This window comes from Jaculus jaculus, chromosome 1 (genome assembly GCF_020740685.1).
Source record: "Jaculus jaculus isolate mJacJac1 chromosome 1, mJacJac1.mat.Y.cur, whole genome shotgun sequence".
In the NCBI taxonomy this organism is placed as follows: domain Eukaryota; kingdom Metazoa; phylum Chordata; class Mammalia; order Rodentia; family Dipodidae; genus Jaculus; species Jaculus jaculus.
In genome coordinates this window covers 153463168-153480044 of record NC_059102.1, presented here as the reverse complement: position 1 = coordinate 153480044, position 16877 = coordinate 153463168, and the positions used below count along the sequence as shown (strand labels likewise).

General features: G+C 46.3%; 1 protein-coding gene across 3 annotated transcripts in view; it reads right to left on the bottom strand.

Moving 5' to 3' along the window:
- The window catches only part of Phrf1 (PHD and ring finger domains 1), a 39114-nt gene that overhangs the window by 5270 nt on the left and 16967 nt on the right, over positions 1–16877 (bottom strand). For all 3 annotated transcript variants that reach the window (XM_045151668.1, XM_045151681.1, XM_045151672.1), the window contains exons 6-13: positions 14865–14983; positions 9838–9935; positions 9357–9532; positions 8098–8227; positions 3130–3257; positions 1069–1250; positions 755–871; positions 164–318 (exon numbers count right to left, since the gene is read on the bottom strand). In XM_045151668.1, the coding sequence (XP_045007603.1) occupies positions 164–318; positions 755–871; positions 1069–1250; positions 3130–3257; positions 8098–8227; positions 9357–9532; positions 9838–9935; positions 14865–14983 (1105 nt within the window). The remainder of the gene's footprint in view (positions 1–163; positions 319–754; positions 872–1068; positions 1251–3129; positions 3258–8097; positions 8228–9356; positions 9533–9837; positions 9936–14864; positions 14984–16877) is intronic.

Sequence of the window (16877 nt, the reverse complement as noted above, 5' to 3'; positions counted from 1 at the left end):
CAGGAATTCACATCCTTTATGAATGCTTCCTGCACTGAAGGCTGTCAGCACTGTTACCCCAACTCAGGGCAAAGACTGACAGCATGAGAATGCATACACTTCTAGAAAGTGTATTTCCATTTCCAAAGCCCTGAGGAGGGGTAGCAACTCCGTGGGTGCTCACCTGCCCTCTTGGCACTGAGAGAGCCATCCCGATGGATGACGATGTCAGCACTGCTCATCATCAGAAGGCTCTGTCCTGACAGGATGCTCCCCAGCAGGTCAGGGACGGGGGCCTCCTCTACATTGGGCTCGGGGGCCACTGCAGGGAGCTGCGTTCTGTAGACACAGACCAGAGGAATGGCTCTGCTATCATCATCTATCCCCACAACCCTATCCCGAAACACCCCATTCTGATCAGCAGCACCAGCATGGGGAGACCAGGTATGTGGGAAGATCACCTATAACACAAGTGCTGGCCGCACCTCAATAGACAGGAGCTGACAGGAGAGTAACCCCATCTATCAGTAAGTAGACCAGGGTTGCCCTGCTTGAGGCTCTTTGCCCTGTGTCCAGAGACTGAGGTCAATCTCTGGGGCAAGCAGCTATGCTACTTGACCCGGAGCCCCTCAACCACAGCCATGACACAGTATTCAGATCCAACATCAACCATGCCACAGCCAAGAGGAGATGCTCAGCCACACAAGGCCACAGAGAGGCCAGCCAAATCAATGTCACTGTTCCGTTCACCCCAGAAGTCCCTGCTGCCACATACCTAGAAAGCCCCATGGCGACGGGCCTGGCCACAGGCTGGTGAGACTGCAGGGCTGAGTGAGACAAAACCCTCCTCTTGGCACTCAGAGGGGAAGGCAGATCTGCAGACCGTTCTTCACTGTTAGAAGGGAACACATATATACCAAGGGGACAAATGACAGCACAGACTACTCTAAATTTGATATGCTGTTTAACCGAATCAAAGAATGAGCTGGGGCAGGAATTGCCACCTGCATTTTACAAAGGCAAAACCAGAGGCTCATGCATGCCCACAAACTCATGGGACAATGGGACAAAAGTCACCACTGTAGTCACCTGTCAAAAGGGTCCAGCTCGTAGGGGTCGCCAAACAGTGACAGAGGAGCAGCTCCAATATCTGACCTCATCAGTCCCAGAGAGGGGTCCACTGGCTTGCACACAGACGGCATGCTGGCACCATGGACAGGCCTGCGGAGGCCTAGTGTCCTTGCAATGCGAGAACGAGCTGTGACTTCATTCTGATCCAAAGTGACAGGAAAAAATATATATATATAAGATTATAAAATGATGAATAAGAGTAAAATCTAAAGGCTCCAGTCAGGCTAAGAGAAATATCTCAGAATAGCCAGCATGTGGCTGAGTGAATACCAACCACAGGCCAAAGCACTTTATATGTTTACACATGCTGCCACATGCACCGTCAGTTTCACACACACATTGCTGCATTTTAGTGTACCTCTTATGTGAATAAAAGTCAGCAAGGGCTGGAGAGGTGGCTTAGCAGTTAAGGCATTTGCCAGCAAAGCCAAAGGACTCAGGTTCAATTCCCAAGTACCCATGTAAAGCCAGAGGCACAAGGTGGCCCGTACATCTGGAGTTCATTTGCAGTGTCTAGAGGCCATGGTATGCCATTTCTCACTTTCTCTCTCTCACCAAATAAATATTTTTTTAAAAAAGAAAAAAGTCAACAAAAAATTCAAGCAATGATTGACAGTTGTACACAAATAGTCATGTGAGGAGCAGTTGTGGACTTTACCATCTCAACTCTAATTATTTTGTAATTACTAAAATTCAAAAAGATTACCTGCCATTTCCTCCAGATTGTGGACAAGGGATGAACAGAAAACTTCACCAAATGAATGCATCCCTCCCCATTCCCACTGTGGGCCATCTTAAATACTCTACTGAGGGAAGAAAGAAACTGCAATAATGGCAGATAATGAAGATGAGCTAAGAACATTCTGTCAGGCCCCTAGGCTCAGGACACAGATAGTCAGCACAGAATCAGAGAATAGCAGCACCCAACTGACTTGTTCACATTTGGTCACACCTGTAAGAATTTGGTTTGACTTCCTAGAGCAGATGTTTTAAGTATTTAACATTAAAAAACATCTAAGCCAGGCATGGTGGAGCATGCTTCTGGAGTTCATCTGCAGCGGCTGAAGGTCCTGGCGTGCGCTCTCTCTCTCTCCTTCTCTCTCAGTGTTTCTCCCCAAAAAAATTAAAAAAAAAAAAAAATCTAAAAATATTTAGGTGCACATATAATGTGTATGTGTGAGAGTGCATGCAGACACATGTGTGCCACAGTATGCATATGAAGGTCAGAGAACTTCTGGGTCTATCCTTGCCATCTACCTCCTTTTGAAGTGGGGTCTCTAAATTCACTGTGCCATTAATGAGTTTCTAGGAAATTCTGTTTTTGCCTCCCCTTTTTCCATGGGCACACCAGAATTACAGAAGCCTCTGGATTTATATGGGGTCTAGAGATTGGAACTCAGATACTTATAGTATAGAAACATCAGGCAATAGGTAGGTAACAATTAAGTATAAATCTACATTAAAGCCACAGTAAACACACAGTTAGGATTGTGACTCATCTCTTTTGCCTTATGCACAAAATGTATACCCATGGCAGTGAGGCTCTGTGTGAAGATACAGCACCTGAGAAGGGTGCAATGGGAGCAAACTGCTTGTTCAGAGGTGACTCCCTAGGCCATAGACGGTACATCCCGTCAACAACTTTGTGTGCCACTGTAGCCAGGAATCCAGCAGTATGGTGTGTCCTATGCCCAGAGGATTTGTACCCAGCCTGCTGACACCTGCCCCATTGTTGGCACTGAGAACTTGTTGCCCCGACCAGTTAGTAACCACAGGAAGGTCACTTGGTCCTCTGACCCCATTGGCTTGCCTCTCTGTCCCAATAGGTTCCAGGGGTCATTGCACACAACCCTCAGCATATCATGGTCTAGAGTGCTAGGAATCACACCCATCCACTGCAGTGATGTACATCTCCAGGAGCCATCATACACTGCAAAAAAGCAGCTGCTCCTGCTCCTGTTGCTGCAAAGTCACACGGAGAGAGGGGCTAGTAAATGTGGGCGCCCCGACAGGCCTCACCTTTAGCACCCTCACTCTCGCCTTTCTCACGCGGCGCTGGCGCTTCCTGGCTCTGGTTCCTCCACTCTGACTTTTCACAGACGACCTGGACCGGGTTTTCTTTCTTCCTAACACCTTCTTTCGTCTCCCTAAAAAGGAAACATTGGCAATCTGTGCTTCATAACTTACAGGGCCTCCTTGACCAGGTTCTCTGATTCCCAGTGGATCACAAGAGCCTAGGAATATGGTGAGGGGATCAGGACACCTTAACACTCCATATGTTGGGTTGGACTATAATTTATTTATTTATACACAAGCTCAAGAGACTTTTTGTTTTTGCGAGGTAGGTTTCACTCTAGTCCAGGCTGACCTGGAATTCACTATGTAATCTCAGGGTGGCCTTGAACTCGTGGTGATCCTACCTCTGCCTCTCAAGTGCTGGGATTAAAGATGTGCACCATCACGCCCAGATCTGGCCTTTTTTCTTCTTCTTTAATGTGAGAGAGAGAGGGAGGGAGGGAGGGAGGGAGAGAATTGGTGCGCCAGGGCCTCCAGCCACTGTAATGGAACTCCAGTTGCATGTGCCACCTAGTGCATATGTGCAACCTTGGACGTCTGGCTTAAGTGGGATCTGAGAAGTCGAACATGAATCCTTAGTCTTTGCAGGCAAGTGCCTTAACTGTTAAGCCATCACGCCAGCCCTATTTTTTTTGAGGTAAGGTCTCATTCTGTAGTCCCAGGTTGGTCTCAAACTCATGGTAATCCTCCTACCTCTGCCTCAAGAGTGCTGGGATCAAAGGCGTGTGCTACTACGTCAGGCTGTTGGCTTGCTAGCTTTCTTTACCTATCTTACTTTAGCTCAAGTTGGCCTAAAACCTGTAGTGATCTACTACCCCACTATTTAAGACAGAAGTGCGGGGTGGGGAGGAAGAATAGGAACATCAGGGTCTCCAGCCACTGCAAACAAACTCCAGACATACATACCACCGTAAGCGTCTGGTTTTGTGGGTACTGGGGAATTGAATTTGGGTCCTCAGGTTTCCCAAGCAAGTGCCTTAACTGCTAAGCCATCACTCCAGCCCTTCTTACCACACTCTTAAATGCTGGGATTGTAGGGTGGCACACCAGCCTCAGCTATTTGTTGTTATTGTTGTTTTTGTTTTGTTTTTCAAAGCCACCACTCTGGGCTGTTGCTTTAAGATAGGGTCTCCATGTTTTGTTTTTTTTGTTTTGTTTTTTCGAGGTAGGGTCTCACTCTAACTCAGGCTGACCTGGAATTCACTGTGTAATCTCAGGATAGCCTTGAACTCATGGCGATCCTATCTCTGCTTCCCGAGTACTGGGATTAAAGGCTTGCACCACCACACCCGGCTGGGTATCCATGTTTGACGTTCTAGATCCCACATAAGCCAAACTCATAAGGTGATGCAAGCATAAAGCTGTAGCTGTGCACGTGTCTGGAGTTCCACTGTAATGACTGGAGGCCCTGGCATGTCAATTCTCTCTCATTCAAAAATAAAAATAATAAACTGGGCATGGTGGTGCATACCTTTAATCCCAGCACTTCGGAGGCAAGAGGTATGAGGATTGCCAAGAGTTTGAGGCCACCCAGAGACTACATAGTGAACTCCAGGTAGGTCTGGGCTAGAGTGAGACCCTACCTCAAAAAGTCAAAAGGGGGGAGGGGGAGATAGAGTCTCGCTCACAATGTAATGGAAGATGACCTTTAACTCCCCAGAAGTGCTAGGATTATAGGTCTATGATAGAGCACATTCCATTCCAGGGCCCTCTGGCTGCACAAAAATTTAACAGAGTTCACATCTAAGCTATGTCTGCAAAAAGTAACATAGGGAAAAGAATCATGGTTACATTCCCATGGAACCAAAGACCAAGTTTCCAGAGACAAAGCAAGGGAAGATGGAAGACAATCACACACAGCTATCAGAATAATATAGATCTTGATTCAAATAAACATTTTTGCTTTTGTTTTTGAGATAAGGTCTCATGTAGTCCAAGCTAGCCTCAAACTCTTCATGTAGCTTACAAATACCTTCAACTCCTGGTATTCCTACCTCTACCTTCCATGTGCTAAAACTGTAAGTCTGTACAACCATATCAAGTTAAATAAGCTATTTATTTATTTTTTTATTTATTTGGTTTTTCAAGGTAGGGTCTCACTCTAGCTCAGGCTGACTTGGAATTCACTAAGTAGTCTCAGGGTGGCCTTGAATTCATGACCATCCTCCTACCTCTGCCTCCAGAGTGCTGGGATTAAAGGCATATGCCACCATGCCCAGATTTTATTTATTTATTTCTTAATGAGGTAGGTCTTGCTATGTCACTCAAGTTGGCCTCAAATTCATGGGCTCAATTAATCAATCGTCCTCTTCTGTCTCCAAGTAGTGAAGACTACAGACTTGTAGCACCATGTGCCAAATAAAGTCCCTCCCCCCATATGTATAATGTTGTATGTTTGGTGCAAATTGTGCACACCATGCATGTGCATGACAAGACACATCATGTCCCTCTTCCATCATTTATCTGTGTTTCCTTGTGTTGGAGCCTCTTACTGACTCAGGAGCTTGGCATCTTTGTGAGCCCCAGCAAATCTCTGGTCTCTGTTCTCCAGCCTGGGGTTAAAGGAATGCATAGCCCTGCCCAGCTGTGTACTTGGGTTCTACGGAATCAAACTCAGGTGGTCTCAGGCACCCTCAGACTCTCCTACTTTTAACTGCTTAGCCATCGCTCCAGCCCCTAAATTATTTGTTTATATCTATGTGTTTGTTTATTTGCAGAGGAGGAGGGGTGAGTGCACTAGAACTTCTTGGCACTGTAAGAATGTTTGCACCACTTTACCTGTGTACTGGGGTATTGAACCTGGGCCTTTAACTACTGAGCCATCTCTCCAGCTCCCATAAAAACTATTTTATTATTTGAGAGAGAAAGAGAGAGAAATGAATGGGAGTGCCAGGGAGTCTGGCCACTAAAAATGAACCCCAGACACATGTGCCACCTTGTTCATCTGGCTTACATCAGTTGGGGGACTGAACCTGGGTCCTTAGGTTTCACAGGTAAACACCTTAACTGCTAAGCCAACTCTCCAACCCAGCCCAAATTTCTTTTTTTAATTTTTTTTGTTTATTTTATTTATTTATTTGAGAGCTACAGACAGAGAAAGAGGCACAGAGAGAGAGAATGAGTGAATGAGAATGGGCACGCAAGGGCTTCCAGCCACTGCAAAGGAACTCCAGACGCATGCGCCCCCTTGTGCATCTGGCTAATGTGGGTCCTGGGGAATCGAGCCTCGAACCAGGGTCCTTAGGATTCACAGGCAAGCGTTTAACCGCTAAGCCATCTCTCCAGCCCCCCAATTTTTTTTTTATTTTTTAGAGAAAGCAAGGACAAGCAAGAGAACTGGAGCACTAGGGCCTCAGCCACTGAAACCAAACTCCGGATGCTTACACCACCTACTAGTCATGTACAACCTTGAGCTTGCATAACCTGTGTGTGTGTATCTGGCTTATGTGGGACCTGGAGAGTTGAACATGGGTGCTTAAATATTTTCTTGATTCATTTGTAAGCAGAGAGAGGAGGAGTGAAAGGGAGAGCATGAGAATGAATGGGCACACCAGTGCCTCTTGCGAACCTCAGGTGCATGTACCACTGTGTGCATATGGCTTTACATGGGTACTAGGGAATCCAACCCAGGCTGTCAGGCTTTCAAGCAAGCACCTTTAACTGCTAAGCCATCTTGCCAAAACTATTTTATAAATTTGACATTTATGACACAATTAGAACTTTCAACACTAGCTATTTTATGATCTTTGCACCTGGAACTCTACACAGGAATATCACAAGTTTGAGTCCAGCCTGGGCTCTACACAAGCAAACAAACAAGTCTCAAAAAGACACAGTGGCCAGGCATTGTGGTGCATGCCTTTAATCACAGCACTCGAGGCTGGAGTAGAAGGATCCTAGTGAGTTCAAGGCCACCCTGAGACAAAAGTGAATTCCAGATCCATTTGGCTTAAAGCAAGACCCTAAAACAAAATGAAACAAACAAACAAAAATAAAGCTGGGCATGGTGGCTATGGCCCTCATGTGCCAATTCTTTCTCATAATAAAATTAAAAAATCAGAAAATATTGAAGCTTTAAAATGGTGTCTTTCAGACTAGAGAAATGACTTAGCAGTTATGGAGCTTGCCTGGAAAGCCTAAGGACCCAGGTTTGATTCCCCTGAACCCAAGTAAGCCTGATGCACATGGTGGCACATTCATCTGGAGTTTGTTTGTAGTGGCTAGAGGCCCTGGTGCACCCATCTCTCTCTCTCAAATACATAAATAAAGGGCTGGAGAGATGGTTTAGTGGTTAAGTGCTTGCCTGTGAAGTCTAAGGACCCCAGTTTGTGGCTCAATTCCCCAGGTCCCACATAAGCCAGATGTACAAGGGGGCACATGCATCTGGAGTTCATTTGCAGTGGCTGGAGGTCCTGGTGCACCCATTCTCTATTTATCTATTTACCTCTTTGTCTATCTGTCGCTCTCAAATAAAAAAATAAACAAAAAAATTTAAAAATAATAAATAAAAGTAAAATATTTTTTGAAAAAGCCAGCTAGGGAGATGGCTCAGCAGTTAAAGGTACTTGCTTTCAAACCCTGCCAGCCTGAGTTCCCCAGCCACCCACCCAAAAGCTGAATAGGTGTTCAATGGAAGTGGCCATAGACTCTGCTGCAACCATATACATAAGCATGCATTAACACACACAAATAATTTAATTTCTTTTATCAACTTAGAGTCAGACTCTAGCCCAGGCTGACCTGGAACTCACTCTGTAGTCTCAGGCTGACCTTGAACTCATGCACCACCATGCCTGGCTCAGCACTCTACTGCCTGAGAAAGTTGCAAGAGGCAAGAAAGATGATCCCATCCCTGGACTCAAGGAAAAGAGCCACTAGTGGGAGGAGGTACATCCATTATGCTAGGCTTACCTGCCTTCCTTTTCCGTTTCACAGGGGCACGAGGTGTCAGGGGGCGCTGGTACACAGCAGTGCTCAGACCAGTGGCTACGGCCTCAATAGTCTCATCCAACAAAGAAGACAGAAGGTACCTTGGTACATGCTGCACACAAAGAACAGTGTCACTTAGCTGGTGTTCCCCTACGCCAAGCTACATGAGGGGACAATACCACTACAAAATCTTGTTCAGAGCTTTAAAAAGGTTGATCAGAGAAGTCAGAATGGTCTCAAGTTGGTACTGCCTGTCTCCATTCCAAGAGCTGGAGTCAGCAAGAACATAAGGAACTAGCTCCCAGCAAGAGTTCCGGGAGGCAAGCTTGGGACAAGAACAGACTGCGGAGTCCAGCAGGTATCAAGGAGCAAATAGAGATCCAAGAAGGAAGAAGACAGCAGACAGAAGCTGAGAGCAGAACCTCTAATGAAGCAGGAGTGTGGTAAGGGCAAGTAGATGAAGTTGGAAACAAGGTGAGAGCTGAGCGTGGTGGCACATGTCTTTAATCCTAGCACTTGGAGGCAGAGGTGGGATGATTGCAGTGAGTTCAAGGACACCCTGAGACTGAGACTACATAGTGAATTCCAGGTCACTGTGGGCTAGAGACCCTACCTTGAAAAGCCAAGAAGAAGAAGAAAAAAGGAAACAAGAGGTGAGTGAAAAATACACCAAGGCTGTGTTCAATCAAGGAGGAATAAAGAGAAACAGCATGATGTCAGCTGGACCTCAAGCGAAGCAGTTGGGGTTACAGAGTGGATGTAGAGTAGGGACAGTCCTAATCTTCCCAACCCATTTGGAACAATGGTCATGCTGACCATAAGAACAAGACCTCAGAGAAGGAACACCAGGCTTCCACCATCCCCAAGGCAGTGGCCACAGATATCTAACATTGAAAGCCAGGAGCCAAACATGAGGAAAGTACTCTTGCATGCCTGGGAGGGGTGAAGAGCCAGCATCGGGCATTTGGCACACAGGAAGAATTCCCTATGATCACTGTTCCATCTAACATGGGTTAGCACCCAAGTTCCAGCTCTCCTATTTGGGAGGGCAGTCTCCCTGGCCCTGCAGGGCTGACCTAGCACTTGAATGAGTAACAGTGCCCTCTGTATACTCACCTGCCTTCTCATCAGGCTGACTACGTGTGCCATCCCAGCAGTGTGAGGCTGTTACAGACCCTGCACTATGGACGATGCCCCTTCAGATACCACTCTAGGCAGTCAGGCCCAGTGCTGCTGCCTACCTGGACTCTTCTGGCAGAGGAAATCCGGTTCCGGTTTACAGTGGCCCTTACTCGCTCGCTCTGCCGTGTCCTGGCAATGGCCCGGGTCCTGCCTATGTGGGGCCGCAGCCTGCTGGTGGTGGGCACTACGTCGGCAAGCAGTAGGGAGACCTCCTCGTCACTCACAGGATCTGTGTCTTAAAAGAAGAGAACCTTGGGCTGCTGAGTCATATGCCCTGTGTACCTTTCTCCAATGAGTTACTCAGCCTGAGGCCTTCCTCCAGACTTCAAGGACTGGAAAACCCAAATCAACACCTGCCAGGGCCTCCAAAAGTTGAACTTCTTCAGGCTCTGCCCAGGAGTCCATAGAAAACCCTTTTCCTCATGGAGGACCCGACTCCCCTCCCCCCGCAACAAATCTGGACATTCTCCAAGTTCCTTCTCCAACACCCACAATAAGAAGGGCCCAAGCATTCTGCAGGACAGGGTAGTAGCACTTTACCATGGGTGGGGGCAACACCAGGAGCCGTACACTCTGGGCAGAACCACTCATCCACAGGCACCTCCTGGAGTGGGGGTTCTAAACATTCCATGTGGTACCTATGGGAATAAGAGGTAAGAGTGTTGTCAGGGCTGGAGAGTTGGCTCAGTGGATAAAGGCACTTGCTTCTAAAGCCTGTTGGCAGGGTTCAATACCCCAGTCCCCACATAAAGCCAGACATGCAATGTGGCACATGAATCTGGAGTTTGATTGCAGCTCCAAGATCCATATTCTCTTTCATTCTATTTCTGATTCTGCCATTCTCAAATAATTAAATATTTAGAGAGAGAGAGAGAGAGAGAGAGAGAGAGAGAGAGTTTCTGTCCTAGCAATGGGCCACAAGCCCCATAGCAAAGGAGTGAATGATGGTGTTGCAGTTACCATCATGTTACTGGGATAAAGCAACCAATGGGAAGAAAGCTTTTTTTTTGGGGGGGGGGGGTTTCAAGGTAGGGTCTCACTCTAGCTCAGGCTGACCTAGAACACTCTATAGTCTCAGGGTGGCCTTGATCTTACAGCGATCCTCCTACCTCTGCCTCCTGAGTGCTGGGATTAAAGGCGTGTGCCACCATGCCCAGCTGCAGGAAGAGTTTTTTATTTGGCTTAGGCTTGAGGAGAAGCTTCAGAATGGCAAGGAAAACATGATAGAGCAGAGTTAGCACATTACCACTGCCACAGCAGGTGGCAAACTTCATCAACAGGCTGTGAGATGGTTCAGTGATTAAAATACTTGCTTGCAAAGTCAGCCATCCAGGTACCCACATAAAGCAAGATATACAAAGGGTGCATGCATCTGGTCTTCAGGTGCAGCAGCAAGACCTTAACCACTGAGCCACCTCTCCAGGCCCAACAGTCAGGCCTCTATCAGCAAGGACCCCAATCCTCTGGTACTGATAGTTTTCAGGTATGAATTTTCTGTTGTAGTTACCTTTGCATTACTGGGATAAAGCACCAGAACAAAAGCAGCTGAAGTGATGAAAAGTATTCTTTTTCTTTTGTTTTTATTTATTTATTTGAGGAAAATGGGGAAGGGAGGACAAAGTCATAAATATAATTTGGGGGGGAGGCGGTTGTTGTTGTTTGTTTTTTTTTTAATATAATGAAGTTTTATTGTGGAAATTAAATGTATATAATGTATAAAATGTTAAGATATTTTTACATTTGCAAGTATAATATGCATGCATATATACATTTTTTTTTAATTTAATTTATTAGTTTTCTTTTCAGTAAATACAGGCAATGTTGTTTGTTTTTTGACATAGGGTTTCACTCTATCCCAGGCTGACCTGGAATTCACTATGTAATCTCAGGGTAGCTTCAAACAGCAATCCTCCTACCCCAGCTTCCTGAGTGCTAGGATTAAAGGCATGTACCACCATGCCTGGCTCTTATATTTTTATTTATTCATTCATGTTCATTTGAGAGAGAAAGAGACAGATAGACCATCCATCCAGAGCTCCCCCCCCCCCCAATTGGGTCTTGCTCTAGGCCATGCTGCATTAGAATTACTTTATTAAATGGATATAATGTGTCAAATTACTTTCTAAATACTTGTGTTGGGATGGAGATGGCTCAGCAGTTACAAGGCATGCCTACAAAACTTTATGACCTGGGTTTGATTCCTCAGTACCCACATAAAGCCAGATGCACAATGTGGTGTACATGTCTGGAGTTCATTTGCAGTGTGCCCATTCTCTCCCCCTCTCTTATCTGTCTTTCTCTGCTTACAAATAAATAAATAAAACAAAACACTTATTTAAAGAACAGGGCTGGGGAGAAGGCTCAGTGGGTAAAGTACTTGCACAGCAAGCACAAGGACCAGCATTCACATCCCCATCACCCATATAAAAGCGGTGCATAGCCATGACTGTAAAAGGATCCCTGGGAACCACTGGCTAGCTAGTGACACTAAATCAAAAAACAAAGCAGGGTGTGGTGACGTGCACCTTTAATCCCAGCACTTGGGAGGCAAAGGTAGGATTGCTGTGAGTTCAAGGCCAGCCAGAGACTACACAGTGAGTTCCATCAGCCTAAGCTAGAGAAAGACTCTACCTCAAAGAACAGAACAAAACAAAAGAAAAAAAGGTGGACAGTGTTTGAAGCCTCCAACACATGAACACACATGCCAAAAAAAAAAAAAAAAAAATTGAGCCAATAGTCGAGCATGGTGCTTCCTGCCTATAACCTTCTTAGGAGGAGGGCTACTTTAAATCTGAAGACAGTTTGGCCTACACAGTGAGTTCTAAATAAGTTTGACCCTGACTCAAAATAAATAATTTTTAAAAGGGGGCGGGGCTGGGCGTGGTGGCACACGCCTTTAATCCCAGCACTCGGGAGGCAGAGGTAGGTGGATCGCCATGAGTTCAAGGCCAACTTGAGATTACATAGTGAGTTCCAGGTCAGCCTGGACTAGAGTGGGACCCTATCTCAAAAAAAAAACAAAACAAAACACAAGGCTGGAAGGATGGCTTAGTGATTAAGGTGTCTGCCTGCATTCCCCAGGACCCATGTTAGCCAGATGCACAAGGTGGGGTGAACGGGTCTGAAGTTCGTTTGCAGTGGCTAGAGGCCCTGGTGCGCCCACTGTCTGTCTCTCTCCTCTTTCTCTGTCAAATAAATAAGTAAAAATTTTAAAAAATGTTTTTAAAAAAGGCCAGGCATGTTGGCACATGCCTTTAATCCAGCACTTGAGAGGCAGAGATAGGATGATCACTATGAGTTCAAGGTCACCCTCAGACTACATAGTGAATTCCAGGTCAGCCTGAGCTAGAATGAAACACTACCTCGAAAAACCTGGGTCCTTTGGCTTTGCAGGCCAAACTTAACTGCTAAGCCATCTTGTCAATCATAAATAATTTTTTCTTTTTTTTTTTTTTCGAGGTAGGGTCTCATTCACTATGTAGTCTTAGGGTAGCCTCAAACTCAAGGCAATCTAAGTAACTAACAATCCTCCTATACCTCTGCCTCCCAAGTGCCTGGAGGGAGCACCTGGGAGGGAGAGGTAGGAGTACAAAAAGAGGGCAGCAACAGGCAGGGTCAGCTGGGGCCTGGGCAGGAAGCAGGTAGTTGCTACATAGTATGTCCACAGGTACAAGTGAACAAATGCCTGCACCCTTGTGGTACATACCACCCTCTAAGTAGAGCCAATGGCTCCAGCACAAGCAGCAGTACTAAAAAGTACCAGGGGGGCTGGAGAGATGGCTTAGCGGTTAAATGCATGCCTGTGAAGCCTAAGGATCCAGGTCCAAGGTTCAATTCCCCACGACCCACATTAGCCAGGTGCACAAGGGGGCGCACGCGCCTGGAGTTCATTTGCAGTGGCTGGAGGCCCTGGCATGCCCATTCTCTCTCTCCTCTTTCTCTCTGTCACTCTCAAATTAATAAATAAAAAAGTACCAGGGACAAGAGGGCAAAGGCAAACTGTAGAAGGATGTGAGCAATGGTAGCAAGGGACAGGCTCTGTTCTCTGAGTCACAGATGTAGTGCAGCAGCTAGGACCACCACATAAAAGCCCTCTCTTGGGCTCCAGCTCAAACCTTACAACTGCTACTTTCTGCCTAGGAAAAGGCCCACATCAACCAGAACCTCACTGGTTCTCTCTTTATTTTTATTTTATTTTATTTTATTTCCCCCGAGGTAAGGTCTCGCTCTAGCTCAGGCTGACCTGGAATTCACTATCTTATCTCAGGGTGGCCTTGAACTCATGGCAATCCTCCTACCTCTGCCTCCGAGTGCTGGGATTAAAGGCGTGCACCACCATGCCCAGCTCTCACTGGTTCTTTTGACAACTTTGGAGGGTTATTTTCTATAACCTTAGGCTCAAAATTTTTTTGTTTGTAGCCATGCTGACAGACTACTCACTCTGTAGTCTCAGGCTGGCCTCAAACTCACAGCAGGCTCCTAACTCTGCCTCCCCAGTGCAGTACTGAAGGCATGCAGTACCATGCCTGGATATCTGCTCACAAATTTTTTCTTCTTTGAGGTAGGGTTTCACTGCAGCCCAGGCTGACCTGAAATTCACTATGTAGTTTCAGGGTGGCCTCAAACTCACAACAATCCTACTTCTGCCTCCCAAGTGCTAGGATTAAAGGCATGCACCACCATACCCAGTTCTACTCACAATTTTTTATCAGAAAAAACTTTTCAAATCAATAGCCAAAGACCTAGCAGGAGGCTGGGAAGGAAGGTCAAGAGTTCTATCTCAACTAAAACAGATCAAACAGTGAAGGAGGGACACTGGCTGGCTCCCAGAGGGCAGAGTCATACAAACACACAGTAGACATCCCTGACTCTCTTGTTGCATTAGGGATGACAAAGGGTGACTTCAAGCACAAGGACCCAGAGCAGCCAAGATGATTCAGCCCAACAGCACCTGAACCTGGCCAGTGTCTCACTCTCATAAGGTTAGCCTGCAGCCTCCTTTCTGTTTTTCTGGGCGAAGCCAAGAGCATTTGTAACCATCATTCCAAAAGGGACCAGAGGCTGGAAAATCATCTGAGCCTGTGAAAAAAACCAGCAAGCTCTGTAAGAGACTCCAGCTCAAAACAAGACTGGGGGACTAGAGAGATGCCTCAGCAGTTAATTCACTTGCCTATGTGCCCTAACGACCCAGATTCGATTCCCCAAGACCCACATAAGCCAGATACACAAGGTGGCACATGTGTTTTGAGTTCATCTGCCATGGCTACAGACCTGACACACCTGACATCTATTTTCTCCCTCAAATAAATATTTTAAAAAAAGAAGACTGAGCAGAAGAGTGATGGAGCAGGACATCTGACATTCACCCAGTGCAGGCAAGTAGACCCTGCACAGGCAAATGTGTATGGCACCATGTGGGCACCTATACCCACCAAAAGAAAGGAAGGATGAGGTGAGGGATCACTGTGAGGTCAAGGTCATCCTGAGAGCACATAGTGAATTCCAGGTAGCATGGGCTGAACCAAAAAACTACCTCGAAAAACAAACAAAAAAAATTTCATCCTTACCCAGCATCACAGCCATCACAAAGTAGGAGCCGGTCCTCACGGTCACTCCTGCCACACACCTCACAAAAGGTTGGATCTTCCTCCTCCTCTTCACATGTTCTGGTGTTCTCCACTGGAATCTGAAGACAGAACTGCTGGTCAGGGACCTCAAAATCTGAGTGGTCAACTCATATTAAGTGCACATAATCCAGAAAAGATCTACTAGTCTAAAATATACTTGGAGAGCTGAGCACGGTGGCACACACCTTTAAGCCCAGCACTCGGGAAGCAGGGGCAGGAGGATCACTGTGAGTTTGAGGCCACTCTGAGAATACATAATGAACTCCTGGTCAGCCTGAGCTAGAGTGAGATGCTACCTCAAAAAACAAAACAAAACAAAATAATAACAACAAAATAACAACAACAAAATAAATATAATTGAAGGGCTGGAGAGATGGCTTAGCGGTTAAGCGCTTGCCTGTGAAGCCTAAGGACCCTGGTTCGAGGCTCGATTCCCCAGGTCCCACGTTAGCCAGATGCACAAGGGGGTGCACGGATCTGGAGTTCATTTGCAGTGGCTGGAGGCCCTGGCACATTCTTTCTTTCTCCCTCTTTGTCTGTTGCTCTCAAATAAATAGATAAAATATACTTGGAGCCAGGCACGGTGACACACGACTTTAATCTCAGCACTTGGGAGACAGAGGTAGGAGGACCGCCTTGAGGTTGAGGCCACCCTGAGACTAAATGGTGAATTCCAAGTCAGCCTGGGCCAGAGTGAGTGAGACCCTACCTCGAAAAAATAAAACAAAACAAACAAAAACTTGTGCATACAAGCATATGGTAGACTTCATGTTCTCTCTACAGCAGGGCAGATATCAAGTAGGAAAGTGACTTAACAGAAGGCAAGAACTACACATGAAGAGGAACCCTTGGCCTGTGACTCAGTCACTGAACAGGACATTGCCTGGTACCAGGATACAAGACTCTGCCCATCAATGCTGCAGCACACAGACAGGTATGGAGAGCACACAGGGCAGCATTATAGTGACAGTCACAACAGTACCACAGAAAAGACTCAGCAACACATCTGCCAAGTGGAAGCTGTAGCTCAGTGGTAGAGCAGCTGTTCAGCACATGTAAGGCCACGGATTCAATCCCCAGCAAAACTCACAAGGAACAGACCAAGAGAATCAAAAAGTCAGGGCCAATCTCTGTTGCACAAGAATGCATCTCAAAAAACCAAGGGTTTTACAGCTGGGCATGGTGGCACATGCCTTTAATCCCAGCACTTGGGAGGCAGAGGTAGGTGGATCCCCGTGAGTTCGAGGTCACCTTGAGATTACGAGACCTTACCTCGAAAAACCAAAAAAAAAAAAAAAAAAAAAAACCCACCAAGGGTTTGGAATGCAGCTCTTAGTAAACTAGTCTGATTCATGTGCATAATGTGAAAGAGAAGGGGAGGGAGGGAGAAGAGAGGAAGGATAGGAAGACTAAGGAAAAACGTGTTTTCTTACAGCCAATAGTAAATGGTGGACCTAGTACTTTCCAAAAGCCAGCCTATGTGGGTCTTCATTGTCACCCTAGTGCTCCCACCTGCACCACCACTGCAACTCAAAAAGACACAAAAAGGTCTAAAGGGATGTCTTAGAGGTGAAGGCACTTGCCTGCAAAACCTAATGACCCCAATTCAATTCTCCATTGCCACATAAAACCACATAAGCACAGTGAGTATGTATCTGAAGTTCATGTAGCTAGAGGGCCTGGCATGCCCATTCCCCCCCCCCGCCTTACATATAAATAAAATAAATATTAAAAAAAAAAGGAGGGCTGGAGGGATGGCTTAGCAGTTGTGTTTGCCTGCAAAGCCATAGGACCCAGGTTTGATTCCCCAGGACCCACATTAGCCAGATGCACAAGGGGGCACACGCATCTGGAGTTCCTTTGCAGTAGCTGGAGGCCCTGGCACACCCATTCTCTCTCTCTCTCTTCCCCTCTTTCTCTGTCAAATAAATAAATAAAAATAAAAGAAAAATG